This window comes from Colias eurytheme, chromosome 15 (genome assembly GCF_061535395.1).
Source record: "Colias eurytheme isolate Ceu_HAF_F1 chromosome 15, ilColEury1 Martin Lab GWU primary, whole genome shotgun sequence".
Classification (NCBI taxonomy): domain Eukaryota; kingdom Metazoa; phylum Arthropoda; class Insecta; order Lepidoptera; family Pieridae; genus Colias; species Colias eurytheme.
In genome coordinates, this window is record NC_142994.1 from 8,795,356 (window position 1) to 8,823,267 (window position 27,912).

At 31.8% G+C, this 27,912-nt stretch overlaps 3 protein-coding genes across 5 annotated transcripts in view; 1 reads left to right on the plus strand and 2 right to left on the minus strand.

Moving 5' to 3' along the window:
* Positions 1-6,424, minus strand: part of CrebA (Cyclic-AMP response element binding protein A) — a 100,019-nt gene extending 93,595 nt beyond the window's left edge. The window contains exon 1 of the mRNA XM_090109828.1: positions 6,045-6,424. Coding sequence (XP_089965954.1) covers positions 6,045-6,107 — 63 coding nt within the window. The 5' untranslated portion in view covers positions 6,108-6,424. The remainder of the gene's footprint in view (positions 1-6,044) is intronic.
* Positions 6,425-6,776: 352 nt separating this feature from the next.
* Positions 6,777-17,495, minus strand: LOC149902495 (TBC domain-containing protein kinase-like protein). The gene is made up of 13 exons (XM_090110185.1): positions 17,280-17,495; positions 16,948-17,200; positions 16,447-16,663; positions 16,015-16,277; positions 15,515-15,758; positions 15,050-15,211; positions 14,156-14,333; positions 13,671-13,877; positions 13,121-13,308; positions 11,266-11,349; positions 10,253-10,377; positions 9,051-9,222; positions 6,777-8,245 (listed from the first exon to the last, which is right to left on the minus strand). Exons 1-13 carry the CDS (start codon positions 17,470-17,472, stop codon positions 8,120-8,122), a joined length of 2,412 nt encoding a protein of 803 aa, XP_089966311.1. The 5' UTR covers positions 17,473-17,495; the 3' UTR covers positions 6,777-8,119.
* Positions 17,496-20,555: 3,060 nt separating this feature from the next.
* LOC149902496 (uncharacterized) lies at positions 20,556-26,653 on the plus strand. Of its 3 annotated transcripts, XR_016457514.1 has the most exons (7): positions 20,556-20,972; positions 22,960-24,443; positions 24,526-24,737; positions 24,811-25,005; positions 25,181-25,594; positions 25,820-26,044; positions 26,423-26,653. XR_016457514.1 is itself a non-coding variant. In XM_090109955.1 (6 exons), the coding sequence occupies exons 1-6, from the start codon at positions 20,780-20,782 to the stop codon at positions 25,920-25,922; spliced, it is 2,601 nt and encodes an 866-aa protein (XP_089966081.1). In that variant the 5' UTR covers positions 20,556-20,779; the 3' UTR covers positions 25,923-26,653. The 3 variants fall into 3 exon arrangements, 2 of the variants coding, with proteins under 2 accessions (XP_089966081.1, XP_089966082.1); XM_090109955.1 differs by having other exon boundaries at positions 25,820-26,653; XM_090109956.1 differs by lacking the exon at positions 26,423-26,653 and having other exon boundaries at positions 25,666-25,890.
* Positions 26,654-27,912: the final 1,259 nt, after the last annotated feature.

The window sequence follows — 27,912 nt, forward strand, 5'->3', positions numbered from 1 at the left end:
CGCAAACATGTTTAAGGACGCTGTCACATACATATCTGCGTTACTCAAATTTAGGTATCTAATAACGTCGCAACGTGGTGCGCGGGAACATCACGCTTACGTAAACATAGCACATTCCGTTTTATAGACCATCTTCATACTTGATATTATTTTATTTTTATTGAAATTGATTCTAGAAGATTACTGGGAACTTTAAAAATTCATTTTGTCTTTTTTATTAGTAGGTACGATCCTGATAAGTATGTTAGTGTATTCAACCAACTTAAAAAAGTGTGACTATTTTACAACAATTTGAATAATAATCAATTCATGAATTGTATTATTGTATAATGTATACAATATCGAAGCTTATTAAGAAATGTATAAAATACTTTTTTATGAATTATTAATTATTATCATACATCACAATATTATATTACCGGCAATATATAAAACCCTTCATAATAAATGTATGTTATTCCGAGAAACGGTCGGAATGAAATTATAATCGTCACATTACCTATGATATCTTTAAATCTGAACTTTTCCTAAGTAGCAAATGTGGGTGGTTTTTGGGGTAGCGATTAACCAATATGAGGTCAAAACTAAAATCTAAGATGGCGCCGACGAAAATTTGAAATGTTTTCGTCATGGGTGTCATTTTCAAAGAGTTGGAGTAGCTATTAATCAATATGAGGTCTAATCTAAAATCCAAAATGGCGCCGACGAAAAATTACATCTTTTCGTCATGGATGTCATTTCCATGGTTTTTGGGGTAGCTAATAACCAATATGAGGTCAAAACTAAAATCCAAGATGGCGCCGACGAAAAATTTGACTTATTTTCGTGATGGGTGTCATTTTCATGGTTTTTGGGGTAGCTATTAACGAATATGAGGTCAAAACTAAAACTAAGATGGCGCCGACGAAAATTTGAAATGTTTTCGTCATGGGTGTCATTTTCAAAGAGTTGGAGTAGCTATTAATCAATATGAGGTCAAATCTAAAATCCAAAATGGCGCCGACGAAAATTTTACATCTTTTCGTCATGGATATCATTTTCATGGTTTTTGGGATAGCTTATAACCAATATGAGGTCAAAACTAAAATCCAAGATGGCGCCGACAAAAAATTTGACTTATTTTCGTGATGAGTGTCATTTTCATGGTTTTTGGGGTAGCTATTAACGAATATGAGGTCAAAACTAAAATCCAAGATGGTGTCGACGAAAATTTTACATCTTTACGGCATGAGTGTCATTTTCAAGGTTTTTGTGACAGCTATTTACAAATCCCCAATGTTATCGTCGATAATTTGGTATATAGCCGATATAAAATATTCGTCGGCGCCATCTTGGATTATAGTTTTGACCTCATATTCGCTAATAGCTACCCCAAAAACCATGAAAATGACACCCATGACGAAAAGATAAAATTTTCGTCGGCGCCATCTTGGATTATAGTTTTGACCTGATATTCATTAATAGCTACCCCAAAAACCATGAAAATGACATCCGTGACGAAAAGATGTAAAATTTTCGTCCGCGCCATCTTGGATTTTAGTTTTGACCTCATATTGGTTAATAGGTACCCCAATAACCATGAAAATGACACCCGTGACGAAAAGATGTAAAATTTTCGTCCGCGCCATCTTGGATTTTAGTTTTGACCTCATATTGGTTAATAGGTACCCTAATAACCATGAAAATGACACCCATGACGAAAATATGTAAAATTTTCGTCGGCGCCATCTTAGATTTTAGTTTTGACCTCATATTCGTTAATAGCTACCCCAAAAACCATGAAAATGACACCCATCACGAAAATAAGTCAAATTTTTCGTCGGCGCCATCTTGGATTTTAGTTTTGACCTCATATTGGTTATTAGCTACCCCAAAAACCATGAAAATGACATCCATGACGAAAAGATGTAATTTTTCGTCGGCGCCATTTTGGATTTTAGATTTGACCTCATATTAGCTAATAGCTACCCCAAAAACCATGAAAATGACACCCATGACGAAAAGATGTAAAATTTTCGTCGGCGCCATCTTGGATTATAGTTTTGACCTCATATTCGTTAATAGCTACCCCAAAAACCATGAAAATGACACCCATCATGAAAAAAAGTCAAATTTTCGTCGGCGCCATCTTGGATTGTTGTTTCATAAAAATAATATTTGTCATACTCATACAGATCAACCAACATCATAATAGTACTAGTACTACTAGTACTTCAAAACTTTGCCGCTATACCTATTCAACAACCCATAAAAAAAGGATCTCAGGCAAGGTAATTTTTAAAACATAATTTTAAATTACAAATAATTGTAATAATATGAAACTTGTGTTGATTTGAAGAATAAAATAGAAAATTATATTTTTTTACATTTTTAGTTCTTTCGATTCCCGGTCGAAGAAAATGAATTTTTGAAAATCTTTGAATGCAGTTCTATTTCTTTATAAAAATAAAGGAATGTTTCCTTTCAGCAAAATTTGCTATCTCCAGTATTTCTAGTAAGTACTTTCACCCAGGGCCCATCGAAAATTTCCACACTGTATTTACAAACAAATATATAAATATGCAAATATTGCTCGTTTAATAGTATAGAATAAGAAGTTAATTTATTTACACCAACAATCCTAGGATAGGTAATAAAATCAAACTACTGATTTATTTATATTGTGGCGTGCTCGCCGTTGTACTTGCCGCTCGGTTCTAATTATACGAGCGGCGACTACAACGTGGTCGGGAGCAAAACTAGCACAGGTCCTCCCTCGATGGCGTCCGGTTGGACTTTGGCGGCACTGGCGTGGTGCGCGCGAGTCGCATATTACGTATTATATTTTATATAAAAAAAAATAAGGGCTAAATTATAAATCTATCCAAAAATTCCACTGTAAAACCTGATTAGTAAATGAAATGTAAAATTTTCATAAAAATAGCGTTTCCCTAATTCGCATAAAACTGAATCTGCTTTCAAAATCGATGTAACTTCTGATTTTTTTTTTATCGAGTTAAATGTTTAATATTGTGTTTCTATCCAAAAATTCTACTAGATCAAACGTTTATCTGTACTATATATTTTTTTAGGATTTTAAATATGATGATTTCTCTGAAAAAAACATGATTTAGAAACATGAATGTCGGACCAAGGCGCCTTAAAGAATAAGAAAACACGGCATTACAACCACCGCCCACTTGTAGACATTAAGAACACGTGTATTTCATGTAAAACAATTTGATTCATATAAAATTTTACACCTACGTATTTTAAAGGGTAAAAGTTCACGAGTTGGGAACTTCACTAACGACAACCACCGGCAAACGGAAAAGTTCCGTTTTTACATACATATAATTGCAAGTTTATTTAAATAAGAATGAATTTGCTGGTTTTTTAATGCGACTGGTGCATTTCACGAAATTTGAAATAATTTTATATCACAGTTTGTAGCATTAAAAGAAAGTTGAAATTTGGCGGTGTTTTTAAAAAGGTATTGGAATTTTATGGTTGAAAAGAGAAAATCGACGATTAGTGAATCGGATGAATTCGTTTTAGATACTGTTTCACACATGAGTCATTTGCCGATTTTGTAAACTTTTACACATATTTTTGTGTAAATATATTTAATACTTTGAAACATTATTAGTTATATAAAATGATTGTCCATTTAATTGCAGCGACAAGTCGATTTTACCGTGTTATTGCAATAAAGCTACGTATCAGTACCTCAAAGCGGAACTCGAAAAGGAAATTCAATTATCATTACAATGCCGTTATACTGGCAGTATAGAGAATGGTTCGCTTACTCTTAGGGTTACGATAAATGCCATAGAGCATATAGAATATAACACATATAACTACACTACTATGGATACTAGTATAATATGAGAGCGGAAGAATTCTCGAAGTCCATTAACGTTTAGTATTATTGCCTTCGAAATACCTAATTTATTAAGTGGCTAGTCTAATGGGAAAAGGCTTTATCGTATCAGATTTAAGTCTGTTATTGGGTTTTTTCAATTGATTCATATTTAATACACGGTCTTATTTGGATTATGTAAAAATCAAATTAGTGTCAACCCTATACTTTTCTAAGAAGTCTGGACAAAATGATAGCAAAGACGACCGGATGGTTGCGTTTATATGAAGTTTATTTATGTTTCGTTGTTTTCACAATTGTTTGAATTTTTTAATAAAAGATATACCTACTTTTTATCGTCCAGAAAAAAATATTTACCCAAACTTTTCTATGCAGGATGTCTGCATCTATTAGAACGTAAGTCATGATAACCCATCTAGTGAGTTCGAGTGAGAAGACTGGAATTTCCTAGAAAAGCATAACGTCTATGATAACACGCTTGAAATCCCCATTGATAGGAAGTTGATAGGTATATTGTACATGTTCTATACGTATAAATCTTTTTTGCACACATGTAACTACATTATTAAACTTTATTCTTTCTTTATTTCATAAAAATTTACTTAAAGTTAAAAATGGAATACCAATTTGAAGAAAAAAAATACCGTGATCATTATTAGATATACCTATTTGAACAAATTGGACACCACCAAATATAGTATTTATTTACGCTATACAGTGCCATGTTAATAAATATAATAAATCCACGGGCCTCTTAGTTCAACGTACCAGGTCGACGCACCAGGGTACCGTACGCAACCATAAGAACGCGTAACCTGACCAAATGTGATGTGCTCTGAGCGTACAACACATCTCTTCACGCGCGTATCCCACGTTATTTAGATGGGTAGCCACCGTGACGTCACACATAGCAGAGAACGAGTTACAGGTGCTCCGCAATCACCGTCTCAATGACCCCTTCCCGAAATTTTTGACATAACCAGGTGCGTATTGTATTCATCATCAATTCATCTCATAATTGATTTCTAAATAATGCGCTGAATTGTGATGATAAATAGAAAAACAAATACAAAAACAAATAATAAACATTTGATAAACATTATTTTTGATACACTAGGTACAAAGTTTTTTAATAGTGAAACTTAATTAATACAAATAAAATTGCATAATAGTGATTATCTAAGTAGGTATTGCAGTTTCGTTTATCCGTTAGAAAGTCGCATTCCCTGTTTCCACTTTCAATCGTCCGTAACCACCTGTTGGATGTTTGTTACCATAGCAACTCTCATGGGAAGATCAAATATTCACATCCAGTTCTACAAGTGCCTAGTTAAAATAAAAGTCGACAACCGGTTATTGACAACCCTAAGTTACCTTTGTAGAGTGATCTCTTCAATAAATTATATCGATAATTAATTGCTACAACACTAATGCTCTTTTATTGTTTATACGAGCGACAAAACATAATAATCTTTCCGGATATAGGTATCATATCTTTTCAATAAACAGATAATACATAGTATATTAGACTATTATATAATAAAATGTGTCATACATTTTAATTACCGGTACCTACCTATATTTTGGGGAAAGTACCGGTAATTTTATACGTAAAATACAATCAGTAATTAAATAATAAATAAATTTCCAATTTTATTTCATTATTTATATAATATTCCTGATGTGTTTTACTTTATTAATTGTTCATCAAAAAAAAAAAAAATATATAATAATATTCAGCATTCTCAAGCACGTTACGTTGAAGGTAAATATTATTGTTTATGTAATGTACTTTATATACAACAAAACCATACTTTAAAACATGATTAGCTTTTTTAAAGTTACCTTCCAGAAATAGATATCACGATCAAAGCCGGCACGATAACAAATTAGTAATTATTATTATCTGATTATCAGTTAATGTTTAAAACATTTATGTTGTGACTTTAAATACCTATGATGCCATTTATCAAATGCAGGTAGATGTTTCCACCTGAAATAGGTAATTATAAACGTAATTACTCGAAAACAGGGTCAAACGCGATGTAATCATCGAACAATTAGAGACAATCGCGTTCGTAATGCTATTTTACATTGTTTTGCATCTGAAAATTTCGCTCACGTGTTGTAAATAAAAAATTTCACCTTAGCTAGATAAGATGCGATAACAAGGTCAACTTACCGGGTCGATGTCCGCGTCCCAGACATCCTTTAGGTCGTTGGAGATATCGAAGTAGCTCTCCATGTCGGGGCCAGATTTCTTCTCGGGCCGCCGACTAGCACTTAAACTACCACCCAATCACAAACACAGCTAACTGTCACGTTACGGTCCTTTCTCGAGTGCGAAACTCGGAAAGAATGTAAACTTGCACCGCAACTGGTCGACGGTGAAAATGGTGCACCACTTCACAAGTTCACGTTTCACTGTCGACGCCCATTTGTTTTTTACGGATGATTATATTTATGAGGATTTCACTTCACGCGAGCTAGGAATGTTTGTAAGCGGTGCGCGAGGAACACCTTATCGCGTCGAAGTACAGCTGTTGAGTGCGGCGCGGCGCGGCTCCCCCCTTCTCGCCCGCAGCCTCTCGGCTCTCATTCATACGCCGCGATACAATTGGGGGTAAAAACGGTGACAACTGACATAGTAAACGTAGGACTCGGGGATGCCCACGTTCTTCTTAATTGGCCAACAAAATATTTGTTTTGCCGACCGGCTGTTGGTCTGAATCGTAGTGTAAAGTGCGTTCTTTTGGGAAGATTCTTTCAAGGTTATTAATTTTAGATCTATAAAATTAATTAGGTAAGCAATGCTTCCTATTTACATTCGAAATATTTAAGTAATGAAATTTTTCTAATCTTTAAAATTTATATTAGTGAATCAAAAATGGAGGGATGTGAATAAAACAAAAACTAAAATTAGGAATGTTTTATTCTTAATACATTTTGGTGTTATACATTAATGCTTATTAACAAATTTATTGCTTACATCATAACTATATGTAATAAATACAATTATTGCACTATCATCAAAAATCGACTTTGCCAATTTTGCGAATCTGAATACCTAAATAGGTCGAGCACCTACGTTGTTAGCAAAATTAATATTTAAAATAACATTTTCTTAGATCAACAATTTCGCTAGAATCAGTTTAAAATTTAAATCAAAGGCGATTAAAATAAATTAATTCACTTCAATTCATTACATCGTTTTATCAAATAAGTGATAACGTACTAAGAAGTCATTAAAGGCGCAATTAGATACCGATGAATAATGGATACATGCAAAATTATATCTTGGGGATAAACCTAGTAATCTATAATTTTACACAAAACATAGGTATCTATTTCATTAATCAATAATCATTTAATTAATAAAATAAATTCACGGTTTAATTTTTTTGGAAGAATACAAAAATTCAAATGAAATTCTAATGAATATTAGTAGGATAATTTAAATATGGAATATAATATTATAATATTCCTAACTACCTATTGTTTAATTATAAAAATAAGTAAAACAAAAAATAATCTGCTAATATTAGATAAGTAGGTTGTATTTGTATATTACTTATATTACGTGAAAATCACATTTCTAACAATGTTGTATTTATTTATTTTATCTATCTTTATCGTAATTAAATCATTAATTGTAAATAGTAATACGCATAATTAATATTCGACTATACGCTGACTGTCTTATTACTTCAAAGACAGCGCAAAATCTTAAGCTATAGGTACTTAGACGGTGAAGCAAGCATGACATGCTGCAGGAAAGAATTAGATAGCTTCATCAATCCAGCTGCGAGCACGTGGTTAGCATGTTATTTCTTTTAAAATATCATTCATACATGCCACGTAAGGGTAAGCAGTATAAGCAGTAAGCATCCGTCCACCAGAGATATGCGAGGATGCGTAGCGAGGTTTGTAAAGAACCAATAGTATCGCTTCAAACGAAGCGATCTAAAATCTAAATGAAAGACTCTAAAGCATGTCATGCTGCATGATCGCCTAGGCACGACTTTTAACTTCATCGAAGACATGAGTGACAATTTAGTCGTTAATCAATTTAAAAACTTGTGACACATCATTTTACCCGACTGCGCTAGAATGTTAGGATTTAAAAAATTTAATACGCAAAATAATATAAAAATTCTTCCTCCTACATGAATGCACTGGCAACAATATGAACACGGTAGATATTTTTGAAAAAAAAAGTCCCGCGCAGTCGGCTCTTTTTTCTTATTTTTTTTTTTTTCACTTATGGCCGTTCCTTTTTGGCGGTACAGTGAAGAGAGAAGGCACGTGCGAGTGTAGCGCACTCACTCCACCGTGGAGGATACACACTCGAGGCACTTTACATTTCACCAGATAGTCGCTGAACTGAAAAAAGGACTCAGAATTATTTTTGATATTGGCTTGCAAAAATTTTGTTCGGAGTCGATTTTGACCCACTTTAAGCGGACAGATTTAATTCAAACTTTTTACACTCATATCAAGGATCGGTGTCAATACAATTGTTTGACAAAGTGGTACAAAGCCTAGTAGTTCCTACTTCATACTTTGGCATATTTATCTCAGTAATTTAACTGGTCTCTATGCACTATTTCAATAAATATTATTTTGTTAGGTACTAACCAATACATGCTAGCTTAAAATATAAAAATAGACAATTCTCTTTATCTAAGACCATTTCTCAACACACGGCACATCAAGCCACTTCAACTTAACTGTCTAAGTGTACCCTTCTCTAAACACTTACAATACATTCACATAATTTATTGATACTTATATAAATTTGACCGTTCAATTTTGTCGTAATCTTTTTCCTGTATCTGCCTACTCAATCGATATTGGGTTTTACTTCAATTCGTACTATTTTACAATATAGCAATTAATAGCACTATCAATCTACTTAGTGTGCCGTATCATATTTTATTTGAAATCAATAATACATCTTTCCTGCAACTTGGGTTTAATATTTTTTTATTAATTTATTTATACAGTTATAAAAATTATCACATTCACATCGCATACATTCAATTTTTTTCAGAAATACTCGCAAACTAACTCATACAATTATTAATTCATTAAAATTATATAGCTTTGATAAAAATAAAGTTGTTTTAAATATTACAATTATCAATACATTTTATTTACATATTCATTAATTAAATAGTATACTCACCAACTGCGCAGTTTCATCTTCAGCAGACGCAACGACAACAGTTTTCTTGGACGAAATCGCTTCACTCAAGACTCGATAAGGGTGCAATCCGAGTGACCTTAGCTCGTGCTGACCCAAGTGTACCCCACTGTAGGGTACGTTTATACTTCCCTCTATACAACTCTTTTCGTACCTATTATTAGTGAAATACAAATACAATACAATAAATAAAAAAGAGCGTGTGCGGAGCATGTGTCAGAAGTGAAACTTCTTTGGCAAGATTCAAATATATACCAAAATCATCGCCTTACTCCATGACGTACTATTGTCATGTCGCGAAATTTTCTCCCAACGTGCGTTTAGAAGTTTCACTTCAAAATTAGAGACACGAAATATGCTATTGTTTATAAGTGAACCCCGCGTAGGGTACCTACGTTTATACTGTGTTTATATGTATATATACTATGCAACTCTTTTCATACCTACTATTGGTAAAATGTAAATGTATTATGGAATTAGTTAGGAGGATTTAAAAAAACATGAAATATCTGTACAGTACTGGGTTTATAAGTGTACCCCACTGTAGGGTACGTTTATACTGGCTTCTGTGCAACTATTTTCGAATACATTTTTGATAATATTTAGTAGAATAACATTTTTCAGACGATTAAAATAAAAATAAAAAGACATGAAAAAGGCTTAAGTATGGCAATAGATAATAATTTGGAGATGTAATAAAATATTTGAATTATAATGATGAGTCAGTAATAGATAGACTTTTTATTATAGTTAATGTTATCTTGTTTTATCATTGAATTTAATTTATCGATTTTTTATACAAACGCAAAGTTGATTTGTGTTCGCTACGAAAACCAAAATTCTGTAGCGATAAAGGTCAAAATTTGACCCCATCAAAGTTTCAAAAATAAATTTACATTATTTCCTCATTGCTAATCGATAAAACTACATGTAATATATGCCATATATGCCTGTAAAGAATTTAAATAATTATATTATACAAATTAAAAGAGTTATAACTTACAATAGTCATAAAGTCACATAACGAATGGGATTTCGAAACAAATATCAAACTGTTTTTTATTTATTTATTTATTCTATTACTTTCTTCATCTGACCAAGTAGTATATGAAATTATACATAAAAAAACATTTTTATACTTACACCAAATTATTGTAATCCTTAAAAATGAACAGAATACTCACAGCAAATTCGATCTTATATCAACCACACAGCATTTCTCTTGGCAGGTTAGCGAGAAGAAATCAGAAAGGTTTATCCGAGGACATATTTCAGCTAGCAATACCTCCATAGGCACTTCTACCACATCCTGCAATTATTGTGATGTTTAATCTTTTCTAATAGCAATTTTGATTGTTCTAAATCATCTTTGTCATGCTTTACTTTACTTTACAACTTAGCCGCGCTATTTCGGGTCCATTTTTAAAAGGAAGATGTTGGATATTCAGCTTTTTCGAATGATATTTTGCGACAGCATTTCTCTAAATATTTATATGATTAAGACTATCATATAAATTAGTGGACATTAAAATCTTTTCAACTCATTTATTCATGACAAAGTTTCAGGAGGTTCTCTATGTAAAAAGTTAAGTTAGTTTTGCAAAGAGCCTTTTACACAATGATAATAATTGTACAAACGCAAACAAAAATAAAAAATACGTTAATATAAAAATAGTTACAACTTAAAATTCTGGGAAGTAATTATTTAATTTGCAATTAATAATAAACTGCAGCTTAAATAACCACGAATATAATAATTACATAATAACATAATATGATTATATAAACAAGCAGGAAAATACGATGCTTCATATTATTTATTGTAGCTAGAATATAAATCGCAATATTTTAGACGTTTCAATGATGCATTTAGCTTATGCATACTTATATGGATGAATAACCACATCGGTCCAAAAATAAAATATTTAATAATAACTATTAACATTGCTTATGTTGAGAGGAAATATTATTGGTACCTACATCTGCAGAGCAATATTCTTGTTAATATTTAAAGCTACTAATTAAGGTTTTTATAATTTCGTTTATTTTTCGCTATTTAATACAAGCCAATGGTATATTTTCATCTAAATTTTCCCGAAAAAATATGTTAATAAATAATGTTTAACTTCTACACTACTAATAGTACTTATGTAATATTTTTTTTTTTCATTTATTCAAGTTTAAGTTACTAACTTACCATAGGATCTCTTATTTCAGGCTCATTCGTGAAGCGTCTATAGCTGATGCTGCGCGGCGTACTGCGTGACATCTCTATGGATTCCTAAACAGTAATATAACAAAAAATATTATGATGATCATATAGGAAACACACAACAACAAGCAGAATTTTTTTTACGTATTACCACAAAACCATTTAAACACGTAGTCTAACTTTAAACCAGGTATCTGTCATTTTAATAGTTGTCTATGTGAAATACCTCAAAACCAGATTAAAGAGAACCCGCGCTTCATATTAAAGAGAACCTTCGATTAAAGATAAACCTTGTCTAAAACTTTTGTGATAAGACAGGTTATCATCTTCTAGTGCAGGGGTGGCTCAGTGGCCAGGATCTCAGACTTTAAATCGGGGTTAGAAACCAGGCGAGCGTGCAGGAAATAAATTGATTTTTCAATTTATCTGCGCAGGTTATAACATCACTAGTGCTCTAAACGGTGAAGTAAAACATCGTGAGGAAACCGACATGTCGAAGAAACAAAATATCGACGACTTGCGATCACGATGTTGATAGGTAGGTACAGTAACATAATGTAAGTATATTGTAGGTATCATTAATTTAAAGAAATACTAAACTGATTTCTAACATCACGTATTAAAACGTATACGAAAAAAAATCATAAGCTCGGTGCAAATTTCTATGAATAAAAAAGCTCCGTTACTTAAAGCGAAACGGTAACGAATCACTGAGTAAAAACTAGTTCAACTGCTATACATTGTACAGTTTCAATAACTAAAAAATAAATTATGTATGTGATTAAACCGATAGGAACCGATACCTATATGATATATTAATTATTGTTAAGCTTATACACGATATTATTAATTTAACAAATTTAAGTACTTACACACTTACATTTTAAAACTTTAAAAAATACATGATTAAAGCCCTAATTATAAAAATGTAGTGTGGTTTTATGAAACCACGGTAAAAGTGAAACTGTTCGAACGGTTCCGAACACTGCTTTGTGTAGCGCATGTCGCGTGCCGAGTAGGTATACCTACTCGGCAGCCGCGATACACGCGACATGCGCTACACAGACCAAAAAGTTTGAGACGATGTAATAAAAGTTTCACTTTAAAAATGAAAAAGGTAGTTACGAAAGAAAAAATTCAGATACAAAGACGAATTTTCCACTACAAAATTTAACTAGGTACTCAAAAGTATTATAACCACGTTTTGCAAATATAAACGAGAAATTTTTAGTGAATACCCAGCGTCGGTTCAATGACTCCTCTAATAGGAATAAATATTAGAGCCTTATTACTACGCGCGGTTATTGACTCGATCATACGATGGCCAAATTTGACCTTCAAGTTTGACCTCTACTCGCCAAAAATTTGGAAAGTTTTAAGTATATTTAGTGCAGTAACTGTTAATTGTATCAGAATATTTGAAATTCCGATTATTGGGAAACGGGCAAAATAAAGATAAAAAGATACAGCATTTTACAGCATCGTGAAATTCCACACCAAGGCACACTTTAAATATTAAGTATAATACTGATAAATTTTATAGCTTATACTAACTAAAAAATATTAACTAAAAAAATTAATTATGATATAACAATGTTCATATTCGTAGTAGCAATTTTACCTCAATACTGTTTGCAATAGCGAAAATTAAATGAACTATAATAATATATTAGTACCATATAAGTTCAGGCCAAGGTCCAAGGCACCTATTTTAATAAATAAAATGACTAAAATAACATTATTCTCAAAAATCATAACTTAAATATTACATCAAAACTAGATTAAGATCGATATAACAATCGATTATCTGTATGATAAACTGGAAACAAACATAAATTACCTTAACACACTCGCCAATATCGATTTCAGGCAGGTCCGAGAACAAGAGAATGCATTCATTGAAACCGGAATCCAGTAAAGTGTCCCGCAACTGCCTCAAAATGCCAACACCCATGAACAGGGGCAATTGTGGCCCTTCCACTAGTAATGCGTCCCAGAGATGGACGATTTTATGGAGCGGAAAAACGTCTAAAAAAGTGTAATTATATATTTTTTTTACGGGTTGAAAATGCAATTAGCGAGAAATATTAAAATATTTTAATTCTTCGTTAAGATTTAAACACAGACCTAATATAAAATAATAATTAATCAACTGCAATATCGAAATCAGATCGCAATCTTTTAGGAAAAATATCTACCTAGTCGTATTATAGATTTTCATTTTTAAACTCTTTTTAGATGAAAAATATGGAGTCATCAACTTTCTCATTATTTCTTGCAGGACTTGTCGGTTAAGACCTCTTTTTAAACAATTATAGAAAAAAGGCAAAAGATGCCTTTTGTAACAACAAGAAACCCTATAAGAAATCAATATAATAAAAAATACTCACGTGAAAACATAGTCAAAAACCACGGTATAGCGAATAACTCAGGCACAAAGTTAATATCATGTAAATGCGCTGCCAACTCCGGTTCGTGGAAGGCTGTTATCTGCCAGAACTTAGCCAGATATTCCTTTATAACCGCACTGTTGTCTTTTAGGAAGAATTTGTGTAAGTACTTGGGAACGAAAGCCGAGAGGCAGGCAAAGGCACGAGCTAGAAGAAAAATAATAATAAACTAATATTATAAACGCAAAAGTATGAATGTATAGATGTGTTACTCTTTCCAGCCAAAACTACTGAACGGATTTTGATGATACTCGGCAGTGATAAAGAAGAACACATAAACTAAGAAATATTTGGCTCAGCACGCGGATTCGCCTGCGAAAAGCTTAAAAAAGTTGTTTATATATTAGATAACCTTACAAAATTAAAAAAAAAACGGGCTCTTGGTATCGCACATTTTGTCAATTTTTTTTTCTGTAGATACTAACCTTCATTACAAAAATTCAAGTACAAGAATGGTGCAGTCAGCGAGTCCAAGCCTTGCCAGTACACATATTGCGGGTTAGTCAATAACCACGCTTTCAACAAACGCTTTAATGTTCTGTGACCAGCTCTACCACAGAGCAACCAGCAGTATTGGTGACAACGCGGTATGTCTACGTCAATCTGAAAGAAAGCAATACTGAATTAAATGTTTCCAATTCCTTGATATATATTTTTTGTTCAATAATAGAAAAAAATCAAGCTGTATGGTAAGGCGTAAAATAATATTTATTTATTTATTTTAAAACAACATACGTTATTTATTTTACAACAACATGAAACAAACTGAAACAACACGAAACTGGTTTCTAAATCAGTATTTGTTAAAAAAATATAAGGCTTATTAACTGTGGATAGTTTTTTTAACCGACTTCAAAAAAAGGAGGAGGTTATCAATTCGGCCGGTATGTTTTTTTTTTTTTTTTTTTTTTTTTATGTATGTACACCGATTACTCCGTGGTTTCTGAACCGATTTACGTGATTCTTTTTTTGTTCGATGCGGGATGGTGTCGAATTGGTCCCATAAAAATTTTATTCGGATAGGCCCAGTAGTTTTTATTTTATGAGCATTTTCGTCTGTATTTGTAAATGTTGCAAGTGCAAGTTTGAAGTCGGTTGTTTTTAACGCAGTTATTGACTTGTTGGTAAGGTAATATTGTATGAAATATTAAGAGCACAAGATATCAATAATTTAGAAACTAAACCTCTATCAAACAAAAGAGCATTTTTATTTGCAACAATATATTGAGTAGGGAACTAGCTTATAATAGCTTGAGTAATGTAACAGGTTGAACAATTTACTACTAAAACTTGTATGACAAAAGGCAACAAAGATTTACCTGTCTATCAGTAGGTGTAGGGGTCTCCTTATCTATCCTCTCATACTGATCTTCTATATCACCAACAACCCCCAATAGGGCTGCCCAAACATCCCCCCTTACTAGGGGCGGTATATCGATTTCTGCTTGAGCTCTTATGTACTGAGCTGTGTAGGGGTAACCCTAGAATTTATTTGATAAAGTATTAAAAAATATTTCTTGTGATGACAAAAATATGTTTTATTTATTCAGTATTTTTATTTAATCACTTATAAGTAATTTGAGTTGTACCCTAAAAAAATTGTACGAATGTACCCTTTTAGAAATATAATTTAAATGAAGAAAATTGAGCCTTGAAGAAATGCTGGAGATAATTTCAAATAATAACTAATCTATAATATTATTTTTAAAGATTTTCATTGAAATCATTTTAATATCTTTATTAAAAATTAAAATAAATTCTGATAATTACTTAAAAATACTTACATGCAGAAGTCTCTGAAACCATATTAGTCTATAGAACTGGTATTCAGTATCCTTTTCTCTAATAATCTTAGGTAAAGTAACGGCATCATATTCTTTTCTTCTTTCATGCATTAACGGGTAAAAATCATGTGGTGAGATATGAGCGAGGCGGTTTTTCAATATATCTAAACTATATTTTGCTATTCTTCTATCAAATAGTGCATTTTTCTTGCCTCCTATTGTACATCCATCCAGTAGTATTGCTCTAAAAAAACAGAACAGTTAATTTATAGAAAAATACCCTGTGGGTGAATATTTTTTATTTTATTTTATTTTTCTTGACATTTTTTGGTGCAATATTTTAAACAATCAATAGTTTATGTTTGTTCACTAAAAACATAATTTTGATTTGTAAAATCCCAACAAAATCAGGTAATAATTTTGCATGTTATTAAGACACTTTGTCTCTGTACAGTCATTTACTTGTGTGGTTATACCATACAATAATTTTTAACACTTACATAGGCATAGACAATATAGGGGGACTATTCTTTATCAAGCCATTCTTCTTCAACTCAGATATAATATCACCACCTGCTAACTGCCACCAGTGATATAGAAATTGTAGTTTACAACCCAATAACCCCCTTGGTGTTTTCACTTCTATTGGTTTTTGTTCACTAATTTTTGATAAATCCTCAACTAGTTGTGTAAAAGTTGTTCTTTCACTGGGATATATTTTTAAACATTTTTCTATTATGTTTCTTATGCTTTCTGGAAGAGCCTAGAAATGGGGAAAATTCTTTAATATATATGTATTATGTAAACTATAGTTTATTATAAAACAAATTTTAACTTTAAAGTTTTCTAGTTTCCTATATCACTAGTAAATTGTAAAATTTGTTTACTAGTAAGGTAATTGTTATAAACAATTATTCCCTTTTTTACCTCACCTTATAAGCTTCAAAACAGTCATGTTCCCTTGCAATTCTTTCAGCAGGATTACTGGCATGTACCAAAGTTAGAATCCTTCGTTGAATGGGCCCTGGCTTCAAACTACTCCATAACTTGCCGAGACATAGCTCTAAGAGGATGATACCAAAGTTCCATATATCGGCTGATGGACCTCCGCCATTTAGAATTGTTTCTGGGCTTAGGTACCGGGGAAGTCTGAAAGAAAGCTAACTTGTGAAAGGATTGTTGATAACTAGAATTTTTGTTTTAACAGTTCTATTAATAGTGTGGCTGAAAATAATTTACTTATGTTGTGCAGAATATTGTGAAGGAGAATCTTAGTCTTCCCCACTTGCAGATACATAAGCCAATCATGTGATTAACTAACTTAAACATTTATTTTTTAATTAATTATTTTATGTGTTGAGGAAATAGATTTTCATTACATAGTTATATAGGTATGTATCTCATTTTTGAGTTGAATAAGGTAAATTCCTCACCCCAAAGGAAACGGCACTTCTTTTCCACCATCAGTCATATAAAACATGCCATAATTGAATAGCTTTACTCTCCCACAATTATCTAATAAAATATTATCATCTGAGAGTATTCTGTGTGTTATTTCTTGTTCGTGGAGATACTGCATTGCCTTAGCCACTTGTAAAGCAATGCTTGTAACCTCAGGGATGGAAAATTTAGATGAGTGCTCCGATAGAGGTTTACCTATTACTTCAGCCACCACGATTATCCTTTCTAACATAAAAACAAAATAAAGACAGTTAATATGCAAATATCCTTGATGGACATACTTAGTTTGATGTATGTTACATACCATGTTTCCCTCTAATAATATCGAGGTAGGTGCATAAATTCGGATGTTCTATCGTCAGTAATCGTTGAGCTCGTCCTAATATAGTTACAGAACTAGGAGTAAGCGGTAAGCCGTTGCTACCGCACGTTTCACCAGGATGATTTTTAGCGAAATACGTGCAAGCAGCAAATTTACAGTTCGCCTCCTCATTCATTATTGCTTCGCGAGAAGATAAACTTTTAACTTTTTAAGGCAACAAGCGGTTATTTTATTATCACCGAGGGGCGGTGATGGACATAAATGTCAATTAATATTTTTGAATATCTATTAACATCGGTTATTATGGTGTTTTGAAACTTAAATTATTGAATAAAAATATAGCTGAAAAAAAATATTTGTTAAATGAATATTGAATTATGAAAATTGTATCAAAACAAAAACATCCAGGGATAGAATGTGACAGATGACAGTTGACACCTCGGAGGTTGACACTTAACAAACGTCATTCGTCACCACGATTTTGAACTTTGAATCACAGATTATACGTACGTAGTACCACAGTACATATTAGTAAATCAAAGACAATGGATAGTGTATTATCTGTGGTATTATCCGTCGTATGTATTATAGTATCCTTGATAGTATCTGTCTTGACAGTGCACCAACACGTATTTAATTTTGTTTTGATAAAATAAAATATATTTCTTTATGCTAAGGGTTGATTTTTCCTCATAATGCGGAAGCTAACCAAAGGCGTTTCGAGCGAGAGTCCTTTTCTAACATTTTGTTTGACAACTCATCCAATAAAATATTGATGTTTACGCTTTGTTTACGTGGGAATGACGAGTCCCACAGCCGGAGGCCCCAAAAAAAACCAGATTTACTTCATACCTAACTTCATTTTAATTATTAAAATGAAACTTTACAACCACGTCTGCTCGGTGCAGACCGGAGTTAGAGAATCATTATACAATATGAATAATTATTCTAAAGAAATCTTAAAAAACTAACATAGCAAAACTACGCTCGCATCCCGTTCCCATGCGAACGACGTAGTCAGCAGCTTGCTGATAAGGCCGGGACGTAACATAGGGTGACGATGAATTTTGTTTGTACCTGATGAATGAATGAATGTATCTCATGAATTATATTATGTCGGTAAAAATTAATTAAATTTAAGACTTATAGTGAAACCCACAAGCACGTAACAGATAGAGCTACATTACGATAAAGATTATAATATTATTATTAGCTAGAATGAAAATTATAACTATTACTAACGGTGTTTAGAATTTAACGTTAACTTAATATTAAAATATGTACAGGGTACAGTATTAGTTTATTTTTACATACTTTAAATTACGTAGCGTATCATCATTAGACAAAATATATGTATCAGGACACTTAGAGCGTTTTCACATTATCCGATCCGATATCGGATATCGGAAGCCGATAGCCGATATCCGATATCGGAGGGAAGTAAAATGTGTGAAATATGTACCTGTCTTTCACATTGTCCGGTCCGATATCGGATATCGGAGCCGACACCGATATTCCCAGTGGCTATCGGACGATAATGTTCAGTGTTGCCAACTCAATTTTCGAAAAGGCAGTATACCAACAGCAAAAAAGCACTAGTTTGTGTATTTTCAGTCTTATAGGGCGCTCAATCTTTAAAAAAATTATTTGCTTTTAACCTAAAACCCGTTCTATTAAAAGAAACCTTTTTTTTATTAAGAAAACACATATTTAAGTATTTATAGGCATTTAAAATACGATTTATACGGCAGGTATTTTTATTTGCCGTATTTGCTGAACTGAACTGAACTGAAGTAAACAAACATATATTGCGTTCTTAAATTCAAATATCTATCTTCGAAAACATTAGTGTCTATCATCTTTATTTTATCTCATTCTGCCTCGCTCCTCCTCCTACTCGGATGTTGGTTGTGCTGTTTATTGTATTGTTATCATTGAGTACTTTGTTTTTAACCGACTTCAAAAAAAGGAGGAGATTTCACACCGATTTTATTTTTATTTTGAATCAACAACGAATATAAAGTTTGAAAACTATTAATTCTAAAATAATTGCTTATGAGAATAAAATAATTTATGTATCTTTACTTACAGGAAATTACAACAATCACATTAAAAATATATTTGAACGAGTGACAATATTATTTTAGGATATTACAGTGTAATAAGAAAAAGAAAAGAAAATGTGAACAAAGATTGTATCACTTAATAAATTTATCATAGGTACTATAATATTATACATGAACTTTTATAAATGTATGTAGTGAAAAAATGGTAATATATATAGGTTGTAGTAGGTATTGATATAAATTTATTTAATTTATAATATGTTAACATATTATGATAAACAAATGACCGATATCAAAACTATTTAGTAAATAGCACATCTAAATAATATGCAGTAGTTAATTTGTGATATCAAATCTTTTTTTACATTTTACTTTTCTTTTTTGAAGTTGTTTTTCTTTATCGTAGTTATTTTTAACGTACATGTACAACTATGATATAACATTTGATTTATTTTTAATGACTTATACCTTTTTTTTAACAACTGGCAATTTAGTTTAGTTTTCTCTAAAAATTTCTGGCAACACTCATGATGATATCGGAACGATTTTATCGGACAAAAAATGTGAAAGGGCAAATTGTATCCGATATCGGATATCGGCTATCGGCGTCCGATATCCGATATCGGATCGGATAATGTGAAAACGCTCTTACACAGTTCGTTTTTCAAGCAATTTGACCCGTATCTTGTTTTTGCGCTACAGTGCACAGTCAAGTCAGTAGTATGCCGTCTTTAGTAATTATACATGCCTACCTATTTATTATTTTATAAAAACAATACCTTTTAATAATAGATCTAAGACTACACTGTACACACAAGAGCGAGTGTTTTCTCTATTTGTATGTAAAGTTTCTATGAGTTAAGACTACAATAAAATAATACCATTTTAATTATTGTTCTCTAATGTAACTCAGTAACCGAACGTGTGCGGCTGGGCCACTACAATAATTTATGGTGACATAATTACTCTTCGAAGATACTAGCTAGAATCAAAATTATGAAAATATCATTATTATCGATATCGATCATATCGAACATCGACACATTTTTTCGTGGACATCTCACAGTCTGTCTTTGGCAAATCCATAAATTTTATGAAGGCAGAAATGTCACATTTGTATAGTCTATGGTCGCATTGCACAATCTGAATTCTGACATTTTTATTGCAATTTTCATTGGATCTCAATTCTCATACGATTTCTGATTTTTAACGTTTGTTCAATGCTCATATTAATTATTCGTTACTTCTTAACTTTTATACCATGTTGAACATAAAGCATGAGTTACCAAAGCGTTTTATTTATTACTGATAAACATTTATTTCAGTTACAAACCATGTTCTAGATCTAGAGGAACTTGTTTCCAGTGTCTTATTTGCTGACTGACAAAAGGTGAAAGTGATAAATAGGTATTAGCCATGGCTTGTGTAGAAATACAGCACGAAAATATGGAATCTGAAAGGGAAGAGGGTGAAATTGTAGATGAGCTCGATGACCTATCAGATATTTCGTCCGAGGAAGAGTTTTTACTGCGACAAAGGTTAGAAATTCTGGAGAACTACAACAATGTCCTTGAAAGAAAGGAGGCTAAAAGAACATCTCTGGGCACAGGTTAGTACGGATTAGTATTTTAAATCATTCAAGCCTGTGAAGTACTCATATTTGCAATTATAAAAGAAATACTAGAATTAATAATTTAATTCAATTGCAGTTGATTGTTACTTACAATATACTTACATACATGCTGTGTTATACAAACCATATTTAAATATAAATAAATATTTTAAAAGGTATATCAACAAAATAAAAGAAAGTTGTGATGGTTATGTCGCCATCATCTGGTTGAGTCTGCTATTTGAATAAAGACTAGCGTGTTCATTAAATGACAACAATGAGTTCAATTAAATTACCAGCCCAAACATTAATTTAACAAGTATCACTCAATTCAACCAGTTTGTTGAAAGTTACAGATGTAACAACTTGTTGATTCAAATAAATATTGTCATTCAATGAAGGCGCTATCATTCAATCATATAGCAAATTGTACCAATAACCATTTAAAATTGGAACATCTTCTAAATAAATTTAGTCTCTTCTAGAAAGCCACAGCAAGTGCAAACACACAAGTACACAGGCGGCTTAAGCAGTTAACAGCTGAGCAACATATACGGACTGCTTGAGCAGTCGGTCGTTGACTGCTCAAGCTGTTTCTACAAACCGCGCAGTTGACTGCTTGAAGCGGTCCGTGTATGGCCGCCCTTAGTTTTGTGCATAAAAATATTCAATAAAATTTTGATTATCATTGTAGTTTAACTATTGTTTTAGTGGCTATATTATGAACTAGCTTTCCACCCACGGCTTCGCCCGCGCTTTCAAAGAAAAACCCACATAGTTCCCGTTCCCGTGGAATTTGCCGGATAAAACCTATCCTGTGTTAATCCAAGTTACTATGATACTAATATGTTTGCTAAATTTCATAATAATCGGTTCAGTAGTATTTGCGTGAAAGAGTAACAAACACACACACACATCCTCACAAACTTTTACATTTATAATATTAGTAGGATTAGTTAATGTTTGGATAAGTACACATTTCTTGAAGTAAAAAAAGGTGCAGTGTAGGTAAAATAAAGTACCTCAGGACTAAATTACTAACAGACAATATCAATTATGACTTAACTAGTTCATCATGGAGTTTTTTTCTCTTTGAATGTCAAGAGGCCCTGTTTTGTTATTTTCCCCATGGCCCTTGATTGACTACACTACTGAATCAGTGCATTTTTAAGAACAGATTAACCTACAAAAAAAAATTGAATACATGTTATTCATACAATAACAACAATTACTCGGCATGATAAACAATGTACATATTTCTATTCTATCTTTCTGTTCAAAAGTTACTGCCGGTTCCTTGTTAAAAATGGCAAATCAAGTGAACAATCAAGTGTAAGAATTTTTATACAAATGTATGTACATTTTCATTAAAATTGTAAAATTATTGATATCCTTATCTACTCTTAAGACTCTTAAGAATTTCAGAGATTGAACCTACCTCAAAGAATAGGAAAATTCAAAATACATACTTCCATTAATATGATTGAAATGTTACTAATATAGAAACTAATCCAATTGTTTTTAAATCACAAAATATTATTCAGTGTCATAGATTATTTATAGATATGCCATTTATGAATTATTCATTTCTAATGTTTATCTACCTCCCTACTGCTTGGAGTGCAGTACTCTATAATTATTGATAAATGTAATCCTTGATATGCTTTAAAATTATATTTTTCTAGCAACGTAATCTGAGACGGCTAAAATAAGCTTTTGAAGAATAGTTGTATAAATATAATGTTGTATTATGTATAGTTAATGAATAAATAAACAAGTGTATTGTCATTAAAATAATTTTTGTTTATATAAAACATTGTTTTGTAAGTTGTATTTAAATAGTGGACAAATAAATTTAATATTCAGACTGTATTTGTATAGATAAGAATCTTGAATTTAAAAAAAAAATCTCACTTGCCCAACTTTTAATTTGTTACTGTGTAAAATCTCATGAATAATAAAATATCCCAAATAACAATTTTAGGTAAACCAAATAAAACAAAACCTTCATTTTGGCAAGATTTCACAAAAGTATCAGATGATAAAAATGATTCTAAAACACAAGAAGTGTACCGAGTTACTCGAACTGAAAAATACTTAAAAAAAACTAAAAAGTCAAAGGAACAACCAAAAGAAATTGAGCCTTTAAAAAATAACAGAAAAAAATATGCTCGCAGTAAAAAGGTTCTACCAATGAAAGTGGTGAGTGAAACCAGTGAAGATTCAGAGGATGATGAATACAAGAATAAAAGGCGAAAGTTAGCTGATGCTGTCACTCTTAATAAAAATAAAGTAGACACAAGTAGTTCTTTAAAAGATAGACTCGCCAAAATGCTTAATGCCAATCAGACGAAAACTGCAGATTCTTTTATTATTAAAAATCCCATAATACTCACCGGTCCAAATACAAAACCAGCCCATAAACCTAGTTTAAAAGCCAACTCAGACATTATATCTTTGAATAGTGATTCCACCGAGAATAATGCTATTGAAAATCCAAATGTATTAAATGATCTTATAGATACAGATGATGATATAAAAATTCTTGAAAATGTTGGTGAAGACTCACATGATACTGTTGATGCGGGAATTGTAGAACAGAAGAAAGATTTACAACCTAATGATAGTGGCGCAAGTACTGATGAAGATTTAGAGTCATTGAGGCAGCATGCTTTGAAAACAAAATCTTCCAAATTAAAATTAGCTCTTCCTGATGTACAAAACATTGTTCCAAATAAACCAGATTCAGAAGACGAAGATAGTGATACTGCCGAGTTGAGAATGATTTGCTTAAGGTCAGCATTGTTGAAAAAAGCAATAGAGATGAAAAAGAAACAAAAATTGCAGAAACGGTTGTCCCAACATTCGATTATGGAAGATGAGTTTTTTGAAAATTGTAATAATGATAGGAATGATACCGAAAATAATACAGACGTTGAGAATGTTGATATGGAGATCGGTTCGGATGGCGATGAAAAGAGCAAAGATGGCTGTGATAATAATAATATTTTTAATGAATTTGATGTTAAGAACTTAAAACAGTGTACAGGTTCAGTTAAAGTAGCCAAAGAGGATGAATTGGAGGAAGATGAAGATTTATTAAGAGCAAAATTATTGACATCTTTAAGTAAAAACCTTCCTAATCTAGTAGATATAAATACTCTAACTAATACAGAAGTTGAAGTTGCTAGAGAAGTAACTAAACCAAGAACAGAAGTGGTGAAAAAAATGAAAATACCAGAAGATAAGAAATTTATTATAACGCTTGGTGATTCAGACTCTGAAGGTGAACATGAAGCTACAAAAAATTTGACAAAAATGCACATGAAATTGGCAGAGCAAACAGAATTTCAGCAAAAACTTGACCAGTTCTTGAAGTCTACTAGAATGGAAGTCGAGAAAAATACTTTACCAGATGTTGTTCGACCTCAAGCTCCACCAAAACCACCTCAGAAATTTGTTCCAAAGGTTGGAAAGGATTCTAATTATATGTATAATATTTTTTTTATTTCAGGATAATATTGTTTTAAATTCTTCCTTTATCTTCCAGGCAATGAACCATTTACCAAAATCAGAACAAATTGAATATAAAAACTTAGTGAAAAGAATGGCTGAATTAGAAAAATTGAAACAGGCGCGACAGCTCTCTTTGAATAATTTAAATAAGCCTAGTAGTAAGGAAACACTAAAACCTAGAAATAACTCAGTAAATACAATGGAAGTATCTGCTAAGAAATTAGAAGAAAAGATTGCTTCATCGAGGTGGGAAAAAGATAATTTTTACATTAGTTAATTTATTTTAAACATTATTTGAGCTGCATGTATTTTGTTTCAGAAAAATGATTGCAGAGGAATCAGCTAAAATGTTAAAACTAAAAGAGGAAGCAACGAAGTTGTCTCAGAGATATAAAATAGTTTCCAATGAACTGAGAAATATTACAACGGCAATCACGCTTAATAAGAAACAACAAAGAAATGTGCAGAATGGATTATCGAAAATAAGACTGCAGCATCAAATGCTTTTGAAGAGGTTTGGTTTTTACACTTATTTACTGAATTTAATCATTTCTTTGTCATCAATTTATACAAACTTATTTCCAAATTAATATTTTTAACTTTTAACTATTTCTGACTAGAATATGTTTGAGTATAGGTTCAAAATCATTTGTCAAGTATACTACTGATATTTATTTCTGTATTTTCAGCTCAACTACACTTAAACATTCCATACCCTATCCGCCTTCCAATACCAATAATAAAGTAATTAATAGCACTAAAAAACAGAAAGAAAATGATCCATTAGTTAAGGAACATAAAAACCCCAATTTACTGAAATCAGTAAAAGTTAGTGTAATAAATGATTTAAATAAGGATACGTCTGCAAATAATCCACGACTGTCAGTTGAAATCGATGTCAGTAGCAATAAAAAAGTAGTTAAAGCAAAAACGCCGACCAAAGAGAGAACTGTAGATTTCCAAAAGACTGAAGACCATATCGGTGAATTTAGTGATATAAATAATTCGATTGATTGCGGAAGGAAAATGGATGAGGATAGAAATAAGCATGAATGTGAAGTTAAAGACTACATATCTCCGTTAGATGCTCTGGGACGGACAGAGTAAGTATTTGTGTCATACATTGCAATTAATTTGAGATTTTTTGGCGAATTTAATAATTTAAATGTCATAGGCGTTCTAAAAATGTAAGGAAATCAATGAATGATCGTAAAGTGGATGGCATATGCGTACGAACATCGCGTACGGGAGCGGCGATGTAAGTATGCATTGAAACTGTCCACACGCGCGCGCTTGCACCTAACTTTTCTAAAATTGTTATTTTTCAGTTGGAAGGAAGATCCGAACGCATTCCTGTGCCCGTTCGAAGTTGGTGGCACTTGCAAGGACACCGACTGCAAATTCCTACATTTACAATCACAGACTCAATGACATTACACAAAATCACACAGACACTCGCTACGCCACAGAAAAAAACACAAAAGACACACACATACTCCCCTTTCCCTGTAAATTGTGCCAACTTCAACCGTCGACGGATCCTTCGTTCGAGTGTAAAGTATTAATCGATTTGTTAATGCTACATGCATGCTATTGGGAGTCTTAATCGATTTGTTTTTCGTGTTTCATTTGCGATTTTAGACGTGGTTTAATGCTTTTCGTATTTTGTATCACTGGAATGGGGCATTTGTTATAGCAAGATATGGTAAAATGTAAATAATTTTCTTATTAACGTATAGATAATAACTTTTGCAGATATGTATATTATTATTCACATTTTGCCTTGCATTTTAAAGACATGCGTCATCACTCGTAGTTTCTCAATTGCATCAAAATAATTTAAATGATTCTAGTTTCTACCCTTTTAAAGTATCTATTAAACCATTTTATATGTTTATTTTTATTTTATTCATTATTTATGCAATTTCTAGTTGGCGAGGCATGCGCGGGTCGCCTTTCTCTGGCTGTGGTAAGTTTTAAATAGTGGTTTTGTAGTGATTAAGACTCAGGACTGGCCGTACAGTGTTCGACGCGCACCGAATGGTAAAACTGTTGTGATTGTGTTATTTAATTTATAATATTATTAATTATATATTATTAATTATACAAAATATTAAACATAAAAATGTACATAATGTAAAAAGTTTTAAAAATAAACGATATAAATTATTGTAAAGTGTTGTTTTATTTCTTAGCTAAGTAATTTGAGCCTTTGCCGGTGAAGTGTAATTGGGTATGAAATAAAAGAACTCATGAAAAACAGATACTTTATTCAGATATTGTAAAAGAAAATACCAATTAATATTCCTTCACATTGATACACATTTAGACAAAAATACGTATATTCTGGAATGAAATTCGATATATTTATTTATAGAATTCTTAAAAAAAAGAGATCACATAATGACTAGACACAATAAGGTACACATCGTGACAGAATAGTAACTGTGGGCGAGATAGAAATATCTAAGTAACATTCGTTTGAAAATACGGTATTTTATTATTAAAATTTCATTATTCGATTCGCTAATACTCTCATATAAAACTCTATAAATTCATAAGATTTATTTGGTGTTTCAAAAGCTCAAATAACACTTTATAAAGGTACATAATATAATTTATTAAATCCCGTTTACAATCCAATACGGGATAGTTTTACACATTATCAGTTTATCAATAACAATACATTTAAGATAAATAGCCCACAGTCGAGGATAGTGGATACACACTGGTATATATAAGAAGATACTATGGCTTTAATCTTTAAACACGTTAACTACTGGACAATACAATCGCCCTTAATAAATTATGTAAGTCGTAAAGACGTAATAATGACCTCATACGGCTAACCCAAAATATAACCTTAGATAGTATAACAATTAACTTGGTAGTATTAAATCTTGTAAGCAGAATGACTTAAAAGGAAATTTTTGCCTTGTTAACTTAAGTACTACTTACACTACCATATTCTTTTTTGATTGATTTTGTTAAATTATACAGATGAGGTCACATTACTATACATATTATAATACATTTATAGTAGCGCAAAAGGGATACCAATTGAAAGCATTTGTAGTGTTTCTTTCTGAGTTGCAAAAACAAACAAAAACTATTATATTTTTTCGATGAAAATTAGGCTAATTATACATCAATAATAAGAAAATAGTTGTTCAGAAACACGATAAATGTTTTCAGTAGTTCCAATGCGCACATCTTTACGGCTATAGCCAAAAATTGACTTCGAATTATTCAAGTCTTACACAGAAATTGAAAATTTCAGATTTCAGTTCACAATGTTATGAAGAGTAGGTAAGTTACCAAGAGTTGCAGTTACTTTTACATACTCTCGTAGTGAAGTATGATTTTCATAGGCTGCAGTGTTTTTTTTACAATATTTTAATGTGTTAGGGTTTATTATTTT

What these genes read in the sequence shown, in the direction of transcription:
- LOC149902496 (XM_090109955.1), top strand. Translation starts at nt 20,780, where the DNA reads ATGGCTTGTGTAGAAATACAGCACGAAAATATGGAATCTGAAAGGGAA. An exon ending in AAGAACATCTCTGGGCACAG is followed by an intron (nt 20,973 to 22,959) that starts GTTAGTACGGAT and finishes TAACAATTTTAG; the next exon opens with GTAAACCAAATAAAACAAAA. An exon ending in CTCAGAAATTTGTTCCAAAG is followed by an intron (nt 24,444 to 24,525) that starts GTTGGAAAGGAT and finishes TTTATCTTCCAG; the next exon opens with GCAATGAACCATTTACCAAA.
- LOC149902495 (XM_090110185.1), bottom strand. Translation starts at nt 17,472, where the DNA reads ATGAATGAGGAGGCGAACTGTAAATTTGCTGCTTGCACGTATTTCGCT. An exon ending in ACTGTTTTGAAGCTTATAAG is followed by an intron (nt 16,278 to 16,446) that starts GTGAGGTAAAAA and finishes CCCCATTTCTAG; the next exon opens with GCTCTTCCAGAAAGCATAAG. An exon ending in CCTATATTGTCTATGCCTAT is followed by an intron (nt 15,759 to 16,014) that starts GTAAGTGTTAAA and finishes CTGTTTTTTTAG; the next exon opens with AGCAATACTACTGGATGGAT.